General features: G+C 35.0%; 1 protein-coding gene across 3 annotated transcripts in view; it reads left to right on the forward strand.

The window, feature by feature from the left end:
• UGGT2 (UDP-glucose glycoprotein glucosyltransferase 2) overlaps positions 1 to 18,298 on the forward strand; it is a 99,414-nt gene that overhangs the window by 25,139 nt on the left and 55,977 nt on the right. For all 3 annotated transcript variants that reach the window (XM_068420445.1, XM_068420455.1, XM_068420463.1), the window contains exons 8-13: positions 652 to 752; positions 3,702 to 3,801; positions 8,521 to 8,581; positions 13,973 to 14,064; positions 15,643 to 15,793; positions 16,797 to 16,916. In XM_068420445.1, coding sequence (XP_068276546.1) covers positions 652 to 752; positions 3,702 to 3,801; positions 8,521 to 8,581; positions 13,973 to 14,064; positions 15,643 to 15,793; positions 16,797 to 16,916 — 625 coding nt within the window. The remainder of the gene's footprint in view (positions 1 to 651; positions 753 to 3,701; positions 3,802 to 8,520; positions 8,582 to 13,972; positions 14,065 to 15,642; positions 15,794 to 16,796; positions 16,917 to 18,298) is intronic.

Here is an 18,298-nt window from a genome sequence, read left to right on the forward strand (position 1 = left end):
AGAATCTTTAGAAATCTAATGGAGATGATTGTTTGATGTTTGAGGATGTCTTGTAGCAGGCTGAAGTCTTTGCCCTCAAAACTTCTTTTCCCAATTATGTTTAAAGAAAAAAAAATAGCCAAGCTTTTGGGCACCATGCTCTTCTGCAGGTCTGACTAGTGATTTGTGTACTCAGTAGCTTGATTTTTTTCAGTGATGTTAATTTATAAAAGATGTTCTCAACATTGTCTTGCCTATATCTTATGTAGGTAATACAACAAACTGTACAGTTACAGTTAATCTATAGTACAGTTAGTATACAGTTAGGTATACATTATGTTATAGTAAACTAACTATACAGTTACCTGTATTGTGTGTTAATACTGTTTAATCTTTGAGTTCATATATTCCATCAAAATTTATGTGACAGGGTTTGAGACAGATCACTACAAAACAATTTAACTCCTTCTTGTAATTAACTGGGTTTTAGTCCTCAGAACTCACTTCTTCTCACCCCAAATCTTCATTTTTGTTTTAAGAATAAATTAAGATTTTAGTTCTTGCTTGTTACCCTAAAGATACAGTATTAGCTGTGAGCAATATTGTGGATAAAAGCAGACATTGATGGATGTAATTGATTTTCCCTTTTTTTTAAAAAATGGTTTATTGTAGACAGATGCATCCTGATCTGAAAAATAATCTGAAAGAGTTTAAAAAACATCTAATTGAAACTACTAACAACATGGAACCACTGAAGGTTTGGGAGCTACAGGGTATGTATTGCATTTTTCTGAATTACCACAGTACTCTCTTTAATTTTCCTTTGTTATATTGATGTATCAACATCACGATAAAAGCTTCTTTCAAAAAGAGACATATGGTTTCATAAAAAGGCACTATTATATCAAGTATTTAAAAAGAATGTATCTTGTCCTAATATTATATGCTAGAAATTAAAGGAGCATTGAAGTCATTTTATAAGATGGAGAATCATAACTAGCTTTACTGATTTTAAAGACAGAAGTTATATTGCCTGGTTTTCTGCCTGATGTGTTATCTCGGATGTTAAATTTAGTTTCAGATATTTTTTTGAGAAGTCAGGCAAAAAATATCATTTTGACATGACTATTGAGTCAGAATGAAATACAGATTAAGACTGTTTAATTTATAGATTCTAACTTTTATCAATGTACTGGAGTTCACATTGATACATTTAACATCAAATGGAAGAACATGCTTTTAAAGGCTTTCCTGTGGAAAAGGAGGACAAATATGTAGAAGCTGATTTCTAAACAGCTTCTGTGCTGATGACCTGCAGGACATTCTGTAGCTTGAATGGAATTATAAATCACTCTAGAATAGGTCCCTAAAATGTCATGGCACTTAAGTTTAGGCAACTAAATTTTGCCTGTTACATTCTTCAGTTTTAGGGGACAGCCTCATAAGAACTGATTTGCCTTTATAGTAGTGCAGAGCAGGGGACTGACCAATCATCTGAACTTCGGTTTCTTTTTGGGACCCTGACTGTTATGGAGCTTGCTAGCAGTATCCAGTCTGAAACTAGCTATTTGAGATAGTTGTAGTTGATGTTCAAGCAGAAGCAGATGTGAAACATTGATCCCTTTAGTGTCTACTTTCAACGGCCAGCACAAGATCTCTAGTGGTGGTCTTTTCTGCAGTGTCATGGCTATATAAATAAAAAATGAAATTGGGGCTGCTCCCTAAGCAATCAGTTCATACAGTGTTGAAATTAGTTAAGCGTTTGAATGCTGTTTGTTCAGTGCCAGGAAGACTAGTACTGGCTTGTGATAAGTACATTCAGGGCCTTTTCAGACAGAGGGTCTTCAGCCCCCTCTTTGTATGGTGCAGTTGTTTTGATACTCTTACTCTTGACATGACTGAGTGCTTTCTCTAGTTCATTCTTAATGACTAATTACACTGGCTAAGTTAATGGTTCAGCTACTCTCTGATTTCCTTTAATTAGCTTCCAAGTAAAAATTTAGCTAAATTTAACTAAAACTTCTTCAGCTATAGGGCATACTTCTATTTATAAATGACCTTAAACACCATTCAAGAGTTGTCTTTCAAGAGCCTTTATGTTTCAGGTAAGTAATTAGGTTTACTATTCATAGTGAAAAATTATGGACAGAGTACCAATGTGGTATTCCCTTTAATAACTCATTCTTTTATCTGTGTGAACAGCCTCTTGATCTCTAGTGCTTCATTAGTTTTCAAAGCATACTTTGAGATCTGCTTTAAGCTCAGGATCATCTTTTTCCCAAGGTGCCCTACACTGCTTTCCCAGCTGTGTTAGGCTGCTGCAAGGAGAGGTCTGTAAGTGACAGTCCCTGACCTGAGATAACCAAGAAGGTAAAAAGACCTGTCAGTTTACCTCAGCATAACATGGAAATTATTAACAATTCAGGAAGGATTTTAGGTGTGTGTCCTAAGTGCACAGCAGGTAGGGCATCACTAGCTGTAGTAACAGCAGCTATTGGGTATTGCTTCACCTGATCACAGCTTATGTGGCTGTTGAAAGGGATCTGAAATGTTCTTTTTGAAAGCAGTGATCTCGCTATACTTCTTGTTAAAAGTATTAAGAAATACCAGTTAACATTCCACCTCTCAGACTCACCTTCTTTTCCAGACAAGGTGTACCTTATCAGGCTAAATTAGGAATGTGTGCTATTTTCTTTTCTTCAGCCTTTTTTTTTTAATTCCTAATTGCTTCAAAAAAAGGGTGCAAAGTTCTACTAGGCAGCATCCTCTATGACTTTCTGCCCAGCACTTTTTACTATATATGGCATCAGCTTTCCCCAAACTGGATAACCTGAGGCCTTCAGTTTCTGCTGGAATGTCTTAACTAGCAGATTATGAGGAAAAGCGTCATTGCCCTGAGGTAGTTAGGCAGACTGTATCCAAAGTACGTGGAAGCACCTAGTATATTATTGCCTTACCATATTGGTACCAAAATTGGATTTCCCCAGTCTCATGCGCCAAGATTTGTCACACCCAAGTTAGGTACCAGAGAAGGCTAGCTGAATTCCATCGTTGTTTTCCCAGGGGATAGGCAAATGAATTATAAACTGTCCTGATATATGAAAATTTACTTCATTCTGAGAAAAAGCAGAGAGAAAAATGAGATCCCTTTAAAATTGTGCTAGACACTTAGGAGAAATGAAATTTGTCAATAGATTGGCCTTTCGTTCATGAGTCTCCATTTTCTCTTCCTATGAAATTGCTGCTACTCTTGAAAATTGTACACCTCACACGCTCACTACAGCCTTTTACATTTAATATACCTGTTCTCTGAAAATCTTGTGAAGTCCTGGAGCTGGAAAGATCTTACTCATTACTGCAGTATGTAGGTGTCTGTGCGTTGATGTGTATCTAGGTTTGAGCATGATACCCTTCTGATACTGGCATAATACCACGTGATAAATTGTCTGTTTCTTCCAGTGTGTTTTTGTAAACTTAGAAATTACATGTACAATATGTATACTCAAGACAGCTGAGCAGAATTCTGTAGGAAAGCCTGAATTTCGTATTTCCAGCTTTTAAGTGCCCATCGTTTTGACCTTAAAAATGTTACTTCATAATCTTTTACAATGTATAATTGAAACATAAAAAATGTTACTATTGAGAGTGTGTATATGGAACAGTTTTCTGATTGTAGGCGGTATTGAGAATGATATTTCTAGTGACTTTTTTTTTTCTTCCAGATCTTAGTTTTCAGGCAGCTGCTCGAATTATGTCTACCCCTGTTTACGATGCCTTAAAGGTAATGAAAGACATAGCTCAGAACTTCCCAATAAGAGCCAGGTATGATATTTAAACTTGTTTTTCAAATGCTTTTTTTATGTTTGCATTTGAATTTAATGACAGTAATACAGATTTATAACCAAATCCTGCAGTCGGATATTAATGTTTTCAGCTTGCTAGATGGATTCCAGGCAGTTTCATTGAATAGAAAATAACTCTGGGAGAGCTCACGATCAGTCTCTTAAATGTGTCCTGGCTGATGCAGGAGATGCCATGAAGGCATCCTAATTCTTCAGGCCTGATTGAATGGCTAGTCATCCCAGCTTTTACTGGAATGATATTTTCCCAGGTGGAATATTTTGTTGAATTAATAGCAGATCTACTTATAGTAGGAAGAGGCAAAATTCTATTAATAAATTCCGTAGGGGATCCACCCACATTAGTTCTAAGCACAAATTGCTAACAGGATCGGGCCCCGGCTACTGTATGTTAGTGTTCTTACTGGAGAAGATCTGTCTCCCATAATAGATTACTTAATAAAAGATCAAGATAAACATTAAATAAATTAATAACACTTTCCTCTGTACTAATATTAAAAATTACTCTTCCTGTAAGCCAATTGTATTGTAATTGAGGAATGCTTTTCTTTATTTTATTAAGTTATTCATGTAATCCTATCAGCAATATTTGCTTGAATTACTGAATTAAATACAATGCTAAATAGGATTCTTAACTCAGTGTGCTTTCACATTTTACAACTCCTGTTTAATTATCACCATGTTTCATTGTCACCTCTGATTTTCTGTAAAGAGAAAATCTACACTATAATGGAAAAACTACCTTTGTATCATCTTGTTTCAGGGAAGAAAAATAACTTTTAAAATGCCTGATACATAATTATTATGAAATAGGAAGGTACAAGTTTACACTTAGATTAGCAATCAGAAAATGCAGCTTTCCATTAGAAGATAGTGGGAACATACATAATGTTGAACTGCAAGGCCAGTTCTGCTCTTTAAAGGACAGGAAGAAGTCAGTTTGAAGTATGCTAGGTGACATTTAAATCATTGATTTAAAAAGTCATTAAATTGTTACATCCCACTCCGACTTCTGCCCTGTATTCATGGCATTAGAGCACAATTTACCTATTCTTCAAACATTTTATTTTTATGGGTAAAAGTATAAGAAGACTTGAGAATTATTACAAGGGGAATTGCAGTTCCTGTCCTGTATGTTTTAGTCTAATATGCTAATCTAGCATGTTACTTTTAACATGAGAGATTACAAAAATTTAAATAATTCAAAATTAGTAGGTCTGCATTGACGACAAACTTAAATCAAAGGGGCATTGTGTAAAAACAGTGCACAAAAATATGCTTCCTTAATGATATAATCATGCTTAACCTGCTGAGTCAAAAATAGTTTGGAAAAAAACCCCTAGAATAAACAGGAAATGAAAAGATATTGCTTAATCACTTTAGATAACTGATCATTATAATAGTAGTATTTCAAAATTGTTTAAATTTCACACAGTTTAGAAATTAAAACAACCATTTTTTAATTATGCAAATTTTGGTTTGACAAGGCTGTATAAAAATTTTAGAACTATAGTTATGAAAATAAAAATGTTATAAGTTCCTTCAAAATGGAGGGGTTCCTTAGATCATAAAAAATGAATATACCATTCCTCTGGAAGTTTCTTTCCCTTTCTAGTTTATAACCTGCATTTTTGTGTCTCAGTGTTTCCAGTTGAAAAGGTTAGTCTGAGGTAGATTTTACAAAATGTCATCAGATGTAGACAGTGTAACAACTGATATATGTCATGGTGACATTTTGATGATTCATTTTATAGGATATTTTTCATCTTTGATTGTATACATAACATAATTATCTTTTATTTAAGAATGCAATAATAAGAATTATAATACTCTGTTTCTTGCCATTCATTTATCATTCATGAATGTTAATATTGTGAACATGTGAAAAAGTTTCCTTTTTTCCCTGATATGCAGTACTACATAGCTACCTGTTCTTCCAGGTAAGAATAAAGGTGCATAAAATTATAAGATAGAAAATATTACAACCTTAAGGACATGCAAGAACATTCCTACATCATGTAGAATGATAAATAGTATGCATTTACTTTCAGACAGTAAAGTGTTTCTCTTTAGTGAGTCCTTAGTACCTAATATTTAGAAAAACACACATAGAACTTTGAGAAGCTCTGAACAAATTGAACAAACGACTGAACTCAAAATGAACAGATGTCTTTCACAGGTACTTTTACACTTGTTACCTCAAATTCCTAAAGTGTCCTTCTCAAGGATCGACCATCACACTTCGTCCTTAAAATCTTGCTAGAATCCTGCATTGTCAACTGCTGTGCATAGACAAGGAGCTAGTTAATGATTCTTTAGTGTATTGCTTTCTTATTACCAAAAAAGCTATCAGTAAAGCTTACCTTTTGCTGATAAGTATTTTACTTCCTTGCTAACATTGGGCCAACTTTGTCTTCTCCTTTCCGCCTTTTTATTGTTTTCACATTCACTTTTTATGTTTCTGGTGTACTGCTCTAAGCTATTTGGAAAGATTTAGGTTGTTCTTATTATCTGTGCAGTTTTTATCACCTGTGTATGCAGAACAAAGCATTTATTCGGAGAGCTGCAGGCCCTACTACTATTTATTTTAAGTTTAGCAAGATAAAAATCAGAGCTTTTTTTTTTCCTTGAAGTATTTTTTACTTCAGGACTCTCCAGAACTATCGCTATGAAGTCAGAATAATAGTTGTGGTAGTATTGCCACACATTAAATTTCCACCTTGCTGTGGAGTCCTGTTAAATAGCTGTTTACTCATTGGCTAAGTAAATTCTCAGTATTAATTCCCATCAATTACAGATCTTATTTTAATAAGAAAAGCTCTGTAGTGTTCCTGAATTACGTCTATTGCTGGTAGAAGGTCCCTTAAAGCAGTGTTCTACATTGTCAGCTTTTGAGACTTCTGACTTGATAGTGTTTTTTTCTAATCCTTCTCTTCCATTTATCCAAATTTATATTTGGCTTCAGATATTCTTGTATTTGTACTTACAGTTTCTTTTAATATTTTTTTTAAATCTTAATCAGCAATATTTCTTTTCCAACAGAAATGTTTATAGTTTCTTGCTTTCTGTTCTACAATTTTTATTCCAAAACTAGTCAACACAGAATATAGTACAGTATGAGATATGTTTACTTAGCATTGAATACACTTACTACATTCTTTATGTGCACAGAGAGTACCTAGCAGTATGATTATAAAAGCTGTATGAGAAAGAGTTTAGATTAGTTGAACAATAATAAGCAAGTTATTAAGCTCATCCTCCAGTGACTACTGATAATATATTTGAACCATGCTGACTGGTTTTTAGTGCTGTCTTTGACAACACAGTTTGAGTTACATCTTTCTCATTTTGAGCCAAGGAAAGCCCACCAAGTATGGGTGGATATAAATTCAGCTCCTTCTTGGTCCTCTATTGCCCTTTCATCACGTGGTCCAGAAGGGATTCACAGTGACAAAAATAATCTGTCATAATATTTAGAAGGGATGAATGGAAAAAGGCTATTTAGCTGTGATGAATTGTATAATATTTATAAACAAAGCTTGGAAATCATATTGTTTGCACTTAACAAGTAGTCTCTCTAATAGCCTGGAAAGCTTGAATATTTGTTTAAAGTGAACTGATTTTATGTCTTATTTCTGACATACTCTGAAAAATGTGGAGTTTACTAGCAATATGTATTCTAAATCAGTTTATTTTTGGGGAGAGGTGAGGATTTATATTATTCAATAACTGCTTTATTATCCACTAAGTGCTGAAGTTGGCTTAGTAGGATCATTCTCAGTTTGTTTAGTTAACTTTCAGGTTTAAGATGACTCCAGTTTTTCTTAAAGATTTGCTAAAACATGTACAATCATGTTTTGAAAAAAAAAACATATAGGCAACTAGAGTTTATTTTGGCATTTATTGGGAGAATCAGATTTAGGTTAATATGATTTAGGGTTTTTTTAAAACATGGAGAGATTGATTTGCCTCTGGGAGTATTTTATGATAGCCTAGTAATTATAAACCTCACATACAATATGCTGTGGCAGAGGAAGTTAAAATAGTCTTCCGCAACGCTCTTGAAAGGCAAAAAAGACAAATCAATGGATTATCTTCTAAAGGTAGAATGACTAAGGAAACTAAAATTTTGACTGTGAATACTTAACATTTTCAAGGGTCTCAGTCTGTAAATCTCTTTTCTAATCTCATCTAATTTTAAAGTGGTCATTCTTTGCTTATTTTCATTGCTTTTGGCTAAAACATAAAGTTATATCCTTGGCCACCTGTGCTGTAATGTTGAGTAGCATGGAGTTAGTAACATTAACTTAAAATACACAAATTTGGCATTTATTTAAGTAGTAATTTAGATGATCAAACAACTTACTTTTTTATAATACACATGCTGTTTTCCAGAAAAAACAAGGAGAGATTGAGAGTGGTAAAAAATAAGCTGATGATATTACTTCAATAAAACCTAGCATAAATTTGAAACCTGGGTTTACTACAGTAACACAGAACAAAGTATTTGTTTTGAAAATAAAATATTTATGACACTGCATTACTCTTCTTTTTAATTCTTAATTACAGCATTCTTCAATTACAGCACATTGGATATGGTATTAAAATACATATTTCACATTATTTAATACATTTTAAAAAAATACAGTGATTGAGTGATACTAATATTTTATTTTCACAGATCACTGACTAGAGTGCCTGTAGACAAGAAAATGAGAAATGAAATAGAAGAAAATCAGAAGGTTTGTTTTTATTTCTTCAAGTGGACATTTGAGTTACTATCATATTAGTGCTTTTGGAGATTTTTGTTAGTGTAGCAACTTTCACATGGGGTCTGTCAGAGAAAAAGAGCTAATTGTTCTAAACATCTTTTACTAAATAAATGACATTGAAATACTCAATTCAAATTTTTCACTTTCTGCTGTTCTTGGTACTTTTCCCCTTCCCTTTTCTGATTTTATGGAATTAGGCAAGGACAAACAATTTTTAGAGTGTTGTGTTCAGTCATAAATTGTGTACTGTGAAAGCAAATCAGGTATCAGTTAGTTTTTCTAGAGCTTTGATGTTGAATCCAGGCCTGCTGCTTGTATTATGGTCAGCACATGATAGCTTTGAGCTTTCCACACTCTCAGAATCACACATGCAACTATTCTGCAAGGTGTTTTGAACACCATCTATGGTAGATGGTGGTTTTATTTTCATCCTTGTTGCACTACATCCTTTGTGCTTTGTATCACATGAGGAGTCATTGTTCATGTGATTTTGACTGATCTGAGATGTATCCTGGGATGCCACTTTGTGTTTGTCAAGTTTGTGACATCTGTTGTATTTTCTGTCTCAGTTCAGAGTTTAGATTTTTTCTGTGAAGTTGAGTGTTAAAAGTAAATGTTAGCCACCATGCTTTTAGGACTGGTCACATGAAATGTCATCCATAGCACTGTCCCTAATCTTCAGGACATATATTTTCATATGGTGTTAAGACTGACCAACCACTGTAGTGAAAGGGATTCATTTCTTACTTATGGCACTCCTGTACTTTTGCAACATTTCCATGTACCATTTTGCTTTGTATCCATTCAGGCCCTTTCCTCTTGTCTTGCCAAGACTAATATCTCCAAGGGAATGCCTTTCCAGTTTCTTCCACCTTCCAAAACACTGAAAGTGAACAAATGACCCTGTTGTGCTGATGCAGCCTTCTCATAAAGAGCTTGTAATCTCCATTGTAGCAAAAATTTCACATAAATGTGTTAGAGCTCTCCACCGTGCAAAACTAATGTAAAGCTTTCCAGTCTTGAGTGTTTCCTCCCCAATTAGTGACTGACTGAAGTGTTACATCCTTGTAAATGGTTATGCAAACAATTGTATAGGGCTTTTTTTGTCCATAGGTGATTGCATGTGGGACTGGTATATTGAGAATACATTTCATATATCCCAGCAGTTCATCTTCTTGAGCCCTTCAGCTTTCTCGTGTGCAGGGTGCATGCTTGATTCTTGGGTTTTCACAATGATCTTGGAGTGGGCTCAACATTATGCAGGCCTCTTGTTTCTTGTACTGGTGAGAAGTCCCATAGTTTTTGCTCAAGGGAGCAAATCTGTATCTGCACCCTGCTTCATTGCTTTCTGTATACAGCTGAGATATGCATTTTCCTATATCTTAGTTGTTAGAGTTATAGTCAGGATAAAGCAAAACAAAGCCCTGATGATCATAGTTTCTCCAGAGTACAAGTGTTGATATCAGGACTTTCCTTGTTTCTTGATAAGTCTTTACAATGTCTTTCTCCAGTTCCAGCTCTGTTAACACAAAAATGAAAACCAACTGCTTAATCAAAAACTACTCTTCTAACCCAAAATGCAAAAAAGTAAAGGTATATCAGGAATTAAAATGGCAATTATTACTAAATATAAGGATTAGGAAAAGTAACTAAGATCTTGTTTGAAATGAAGATGTCTGCATTTAGGCACATCTGTATGGTATCTAAACTCCCATTGTGACAATGAAGACGTAGTCAATGGACTTCAAAAACAATACAGCTCACTCCATGGTTGTTTTGTGGGGCATGATTGAGTTGCCTAAACCTCAATTTCTGATGTCATTTGAGATGCTACATGCTATCCAAGATAGCCACACAGGTCTGGCAGATGTGTCCACTGAGAAATCCATTCCTTTCTACCTGATCCGTACTTCCCAGTCCAAGATGCCTTATCCTGAAACAAATGACATTGGATATCAATGTGGTTGGTCAGCTGAATCACTCCTCTGATTCCACAACTGTATTAAATACATTAACTATAAGAGGATCTTGGGTACCTATCGCACTAAGTTTAAATTTCATACTACATCCTACCTGTAGTCTAAAGGCTAAAATAGCTAAAAGCTAAAATCTGTTTAATAAAATTAGGGAAACTTCCTGAACACTGCTGCTAGAGCACAATAAATTGGCATGTGCATTCTTGAACTGCAGTACATCCATCTAGCAGCAGGAGAGATATGATCTTATGCTGTGTGTAACTGGATGATTCCCTCTCAAGATAATGAAAGTTGAATAGGAAATGCAATGGGAGGAAATAAAGGTATTAAAACTTGAAAGGCATATAATGATTTAGGTGTAGTGAATTGATACCTAACTAAGAAATAGACAAACAACTGCTATAGATAAAAGAAAAAATACAATTTCATTAAACACAACTCACAACTTCCAATTCAATAATTTGCTGACAGTTTAGCAAGAAAATATTGTATGAGTATTATCAATGTTAAATTCTGGTATTGGATGCCTAAATACTCCTTCCATCAAATTAGTTATGGCAAATGGATGCTCTTCTGAACAATCAAATGCCTAGCATCAAAATTGTATAAAGAGTCTCAGCTCTGATTCAGCTCAGTTCTTTTCCTACTGCAGTCCTGAAGGATTTGAAAAACTTTTAGACTCCCATTTCAATACCCAGTGGCCAATGATTTTTTCATTCTTCTTGCATTCATTTTAGTTAGTATTAGGATTTTTATGACTTATGTCAGCCAGTTACAGTCCTTCTCAGTATATGTGTTTACATGAGTATCTGGGCTTATAGGAATGACCAGTAAGCTTTCAGTAGTGGTAAGAGATCTCTTATCCTAAATGCTGATTTCAGTGCTTCAAGGAGAGGGCCTGTTCTAGCTGATCTCACAAGATCTGCGCAAGAGCCCTGAAGGATACTGGTAAGATTTCTTGAGACTATAATCCTATTTATGTTTATTGTTCGATCCTTGAGTGCAGGGGCATTAAGGGGGATTTTTCTGTGGTCAGTACTTTGTGGCACAACACTGGTATTAAAACTGTAATCCAAGTTGGATTTTCTAACTACAGGAAAATTCTAGGTATACCTAGGACTTTGGGTGCTTCTCTGTATGGTGCAGAGGAGTCTCATCACTGTGTGCCTGGCTGTTTAATTTTGTCCAGTCTGCCTGTTTTGCATGTGTCTCAGGATCAAACTCTGTGTAAGTAAAATAATCAGAAATTTCACCTGCTGCAAGGGCACTTGGCATTGTCAGGCATATGTGAATTTTGACTGCTTAGAAGGGATGTGTATAGTGAGACCTTGGGAGGGTGTGTAATTCTGTGTGAAGCTGTGGTAGGAAAAATGTAAATGTCAGACACCAGCTGCTACTTCTAGTTTTTGTTTTAATGGTTGCATGAGGTTTAACAAAGATAAATATGAAGTCCTGCATTTGGGCCAGAGTAATCCAAAGCAGCAGTTAGTTGTAAAAAGACAGAAGTCCTTCCTCTTCTGTACCAAGTTTTGGGACCTACAAAAACACCACATTTCTGTAATTTATATATGATTGGGAATAAAGTGAGTTTTATAAATTAAGAAAGTAATTAAATTATTTCTTTCTTTTGTTCCTCATCTGACCACAGGAAACTTAACTGCCATGCATTTATGCTCCTCATTTTTGAAAGCCCACTGACATCCATTTTTTAGGTGCCTACTAAAATTTTCATGAAAGATGATAATAACTACCTAAATTAAAAAAAAAAAAAAAAGGTCTTTCTGGTTATTTCTCAGCGTTAGTGGGATGCAGCCCTCCCAAATCCGCAATATTCTATCATTATATCTGAGTTTGAATACATGTATTTAGATACTTTATAACAAGCATAAGTAATTATATTACTCTCTTGTAAATCTACACACAAAAAAGCAATGACAGCGCTATGAAGTTCAGGTTACACCATTAGAATAAATTAAATTTATTTGTTTTATTTATTTGTTAAGGACAGGTTTTGGACTTTCATAAAAATTCTTTCTGTGTTAGGCTCAGGCTTATCACAGCTTCATTTTTCCCTCATGGAGAGCCCTGCCTTTCATACACTGGTATTAAGTGTCATTACGTATTTCCATTCTGCTTTGGTTTGTGAAAATGTTTGTATATACTAAGGAATGTGGTACCTTTTCAATGAATGATAAGTAATACGCACATAGGTTGGATTACAAGGAGCTTCAAGTAAACTGTTGTCTCATTTATTTGGGGTTGCACTTGTAATGCCACAAACCCGTTAGCTTTGAGTTTATTTACATTTAACTGTGTGAAAATAACCACACTACTTTAAAGAAATAATATCGCTTTCAATGTTCCCCTGTTTTTTCTCTCATTTGTTCAGTGACAGTCTTATAAGTGGAGTAATATACACAGCCTGAGTTGCTTGTTCGAAGTGTGCTTTTGTTCAAAGTGTGGTTTTTGTTCACACTTATTTTGTTCAGCAAGTAGGAGCTAAATGGAAAAAAATATATCTTTCTCAGCTTGCTTTTTTTTCTGCGTATTTTTTGTGCTTTCCATTCCTCTGTTGGGAATTAAGACAGATCTGGAAATCTGACTGCTCCTCATGGGGTGAGTTGGAATAAACTACTGCTGTTGCTCCTGTTACTTATCTTGCTACAGCCACCATAGATTGAACAGCGTGGTGCCTCACAACTCTCTGAAACAAAATGATAAGGCATACTTTACTTCCTAAATACTTCCTTCCTCTTGTATTCATTTATTGATGATTTTTTTTCTTTGCAAAGCAAAGATATGCTATGCTATCCTTTTCTGATACATGTTTTTTCCAAGGTCCCTTTGTTAGAGGAGATTGTATGTTTCTAGTCTGTCTTTCCTAATTCTGCATAACAATTGCAACTACACATTTTTTGGAATTGTGAAAGATGTTAAGCTATTGAGAAAGCTAATTTCAAGTGGAGGTCTGAAGGACACATATGGTCTCCCTTTGTTGAATGGATATGTAGCAGTAATTTTTCAAAACCTTACAAGCCATATTTCTGTATGTGTGTGTATTTTCACTTTCTGTTGTCAGACACTGAGAATGTGTCCTTGGCTCTACCTTATACAGGTAGGGACAATGTAGGTTGTTTGGAGGGGAATTGTCAGCTATTTTCCTTTGTATTTGTACATTGAAAGTGTGTTAAATAGCACTTGTAAAAGTATGTTGTCAATATTTTTACCAACAACGCTCAGCTAAAAGAAGAAATTATGTGGAAGAGATTTGATGTGTCTGTTTTGCAGAATTATTTAAAGTTTTTTATATATACATATTTATTTATCTATGTGTGTTAGTGTTGACATATACCTAAATAAGTTAGCAGTACTTTCTACTTTTTAGCATTTTCATGAAATACTTGGAATCCAACCTGGAGAAGCACGTTTATTTCTAAATGGCCTTCATATTGATCTGGATTTTCATGATCCTTTTAGGTAAGACAGTACCTTTTGTTTGAAGATTACAGAATTACTAATAATACAGGAGAAGTTGTACTCATGGTGATAGATAATCTCATCTGTTGCATTTTGGGGGCCAGGAATTGCTCCAGTAGAGGGAATACTGGTTTGCAATGGTTTTGCTTTGAATATGAACATTGTATAAGTAATTGAAAACAGCATTTTCTCTTGGAATGTTTTTGAATTTGCTTACAATTTTATGGTTCACCATGTAAAATTCATTTGGAAATGGAAGGAATCCAATACGTATGTATGAAAAGGCGGGAAAAGCACTTTATGAAGAGAAAGTTAAGTGCTTTCGCATCCCTATTTCTTAAAAATTAAAAAAAATTTGCAGGCATTACATTTAGATACACAACACCTTAGGTTATTTTTGGCATGTTTGCGAGTCTGTGTCTGGCCACCTTTTGTAATAAGTTCTGTTAATGCAGAACTAATATGCTTTTTGGTATAAGAAATCTTTTTCCAGTTTGTGTAACTATAGTATAATTATTTTGGGTGTGACTTGCCTCTTTTATGCAAGCACTCGTAGACTGTAATCATTTTCCCTTGCATTATTCTGTATGTTGTCAACAGCAGGACAGACATGATTACTTCAAAACTGCAAAGTGTCAGTAAATCTACTGATGCTAAGGCTGAAGTTGTTTTCATGTTTCTATGATTTGTCAGAGTCTACAATTTTGTATTTTCTATTTTTTAACTCAAAATGTCTTCTTTTCTCCTCCATGGAGATTCTTAAACTTTCTTGGTTTTAGAATTTATACTTGCAATTTTTACTTAATTTTTTTCTCAGCCAGAGTTTTGAGATGGAGTCGCTTGCATCTTTTTTGGTAATGATGCAAATATTAATAATGCTTTTTAATGCTAGTGCTAGGTTTAATTTCAATATATTTTAGAAGAAACCTTTCAGAATAGAGAAGACTCAAAATGAAGCAAGATAGAAATAAAGGCATTTGTAAAATCTTGCTCTGTTCTGCTGGTGAGTACTTCAGGTTTGTTTCCAGTCTCATATTGAATTTTCAGATTGCAACAAATGTTCCAGAGTCCTGTTGTGTCTTCTGGGAAAGAGTCTTCTTTTAGAGGTGTAGCTATGTGTTTCCTCCATGCTGTTTTCAGGGTTTTGCCATGATGCAGACTTAGAGTTCGTCTGTGTCTCCATCACTTGCTGTCTGCTTCTCTACACACTTGCAAAGGTTCCTCTTAGGGTACCCCCCTGCTTGGGTTTCTGCCTCAGGCAGGACAATGCAGCAAGCAACCTTCCACTCTGCTGTCCTCCCATGTCTTGCTAAAGATGGATGAAATTCCTTCATATAAAATAGATGTGAATGAACAAAAGAGTTGTATAATCTGTTACAATTCTGGTTTGAAATAAGTTGGAGACATATAGTGTTATTAAATGATTTTATTTTAAACATTTGACTGCAGGAAAATATAAAAATTCTTTTTAATACTAAAAATAGCATCCTAACATTAATAGTCTTTGAAATATTTTTTCTTTTTATGTCATGACAAGAATTCTGTGTAGACATTATGCATTTTGTCTTCCTGAAAAAGTATCTTAGAGACTCTTAAACTGGAAGGAAAAGTGATGCATGGCCTTCATGAACTTGGAATCAAAGAGGAGATCCTGAGTAAATTTATGAGGTTGCATATACATCCTACAGATGACAGTTACGCACTAGATATTCGTCACTCTTCAATAATAGTAAGTAATTAAACAATTATTTGTTTAAATATTACATATTTGATAATGCTGTGTATGAGACAGTCTACCTTTTTTTTTGTAGTGTAATTGAAATATTAAGCCCGAGACCATATATGAGTAAGCAGTTTAAAATATTTAGAGGGTGATATATCTTCAATATATTTTAGGAGTAATTTTCTCTAGCCTATACCTTATTAAAATTTTAAGATGTAGGATATTTGAAAGAAATGAGGAATGCATCTAAGAGTAGTTGCACACTCATAGCTACTAGAATTTGACTTTACAGCAATTAATCCAGCTACATAATATCTTCGCATTATGCAAGACTGTTAAATGTACTTTACAAGTATGATAAGCGAATTGTGGACAACCACTTAAATATTTTGTTTCTAATTGTCCAATGACTCTGTTTTTTTCCCTTCAAATTTATACAGTTTTCATTACAAAGGTTATATGCCAGTGGAAAAGGCACTAAAATACTAATTTTCTTCACCTGAAAGAACCATATTTCACTCTTCTGTTTGCCAAGAATAGACAAGCTTGCACAGAAAACAGTAGAAGAACAAATATGCCATATATTAATTTATTTTTATATATCTAAAGTGCTGCTGCGGGTTATAGATAAATACTGTATTTGTCTTACAAGATGGTTATGCTGTGTTATACACATATCTGTGTTATGACCTTTGTATTGTGAAAGTAGTTTCCACACTTGAAAAAATTGTTTTGTTCACATCCTGATACAGGGTACAAATGGTCTCTTTTCCTTTTCCATCCTTTATTAGTTTTATTATGTACTGCAAATAAAAACCCCAAATATTTTGATTGAAAAGAAAAAAAATATTATTTTTAGAAGCTATTTTCTGTTACTGTTTCAAAAAGAAGATAAAACATTTTACTCTTTCCAGGCTTTCTATGTGTTTTAAAATATCTTTATTTATACGTATGTATTTTACTCAGTGTTTAACATATGTTTTTTAAATATCTGCCTTTTTTGTTTTAGTGGGTTAATAATATAGAACAGGATCACAGCTATAGCACATGGCCTGCAAGCTATCAGGAACTGCTAAAACCCGCATTTCCCGGAGTTATACTGCAGATTAGACGCAATTTATATAATTTGGTATGTTTGGAGAACTTAATTTTTTTGCATAGTGTTTGTATTAATATGTGTACAGACAATTAATGGAAAAATACGCATGCTGTATTCATTGTTAAGATAGGTTATAATGTACACTAATGTTAATTACACTACTGAGAGAAGGTGATGATAACTGTCCTTGTTTTAGAGGTGGTGAACTGAGGTACAAAAAGATTTAAGTTATAAAGCATAGTAATTATGAATGTCTTGTAGCCTAATTTTTCCTCTGTACATAACATTCTGTATCACTTAGTAAGTTAAGAAAGCAGCAATTGCTGATTTAAACTGATATTTAAATTACAAATGGTAATTGTATGAATCATAGAACCATAGAATGGTTTGGCTTGGAAGGGACCTTTAAAGGTCATGTAGTCCAACCCACCTGCAATGAGCAGGGACATCTTCAACTAGGTCAGGTTGCTCAGAGCCCTGTCCAACCTGACCTTGGGCACTTCCAATGATGGGTCATCCACAACTTCTCTGGGCAGTTTGTTCCCCTGTGACACTGGTGGTGGTTTACCACCCTCATTTCTTCACATCCGATCTAAATCTACCCTCTTTTAGTTTAAGACTGTTACCTCTTGTTCTGTCACTACAGTGTCACTACTACTGGTAGAAAACCTCTCTCCATCTTTCTTATAAGCCCCCTTCAAATATTGAAAGGCTGCAATAAGGTCTCCCCAGAGCCTTCTTTTTTCCAGGCTGAACCACCCCAACTCTCTCAGCCCTTTCTCATAGGACAGGTGCTCTAGCCCTCTGATCATTTTTGTGACCCTCCTCTGGACCCGCTGCAACAGGTGCATGTCTTTCCTGTGCTGAGAGCTCCAGAGCTGGATGCAGTACGCCAGGTGGGGTCTCACTGGAATGGAGTAGAGGGGCAGAATCACCTCCCTCGACTTACTGGCCACGTTTATTTTTATGCAGCCCAGGATGCAGCTTGCTTTCTGGGCTGCATGTGCACATTGCCCACTCATGTCCAGCTTTTTGTCCAGCTTTTCATCCACCAGTACCTCCAAGTCCTTCTCTGCAGGGCTACTCTCAATCCCTTCATCCCTCAGCCTGTATTGATACTGGGGGTTGCCCTGACCCAGGTGCAGGACCTTGCACTTGGCTTTGTTGAACCTCATGAGGTTCACATGGGCCCACTTCTCAAGCTTGTCCAGGTCCTTCTGAATGGCATCCTGTCCCTTGGACGTGTCAACCACACCACTCAGCTTGGTGTCATCTGCAAACTTGCTGAGGGTGCACTTGATCCCACTGTATATGTCACTGATTAAGATATTAAACAATAGTGGTCCCAATAGGGACCCCTGAGGGACACAATTCATCATTGATCTCCATCCAGACATTGAACGATTGACCAC

The sequence above is a fragment of the Nyctibius grandis genome, chromosome 2 (genome assembly GCF_013368605.1).
Source record: "Nyctibius grandis isolate bNycGra1 chromosome 2, bNycGra1.pri, whole genome shotgun sequence".
NCBI lineage: Eukaryota > Metazoa > Chordata > Aves > Nyctibiiformes > Nyctibiidae > Nyctibius > Nyctibius grandis.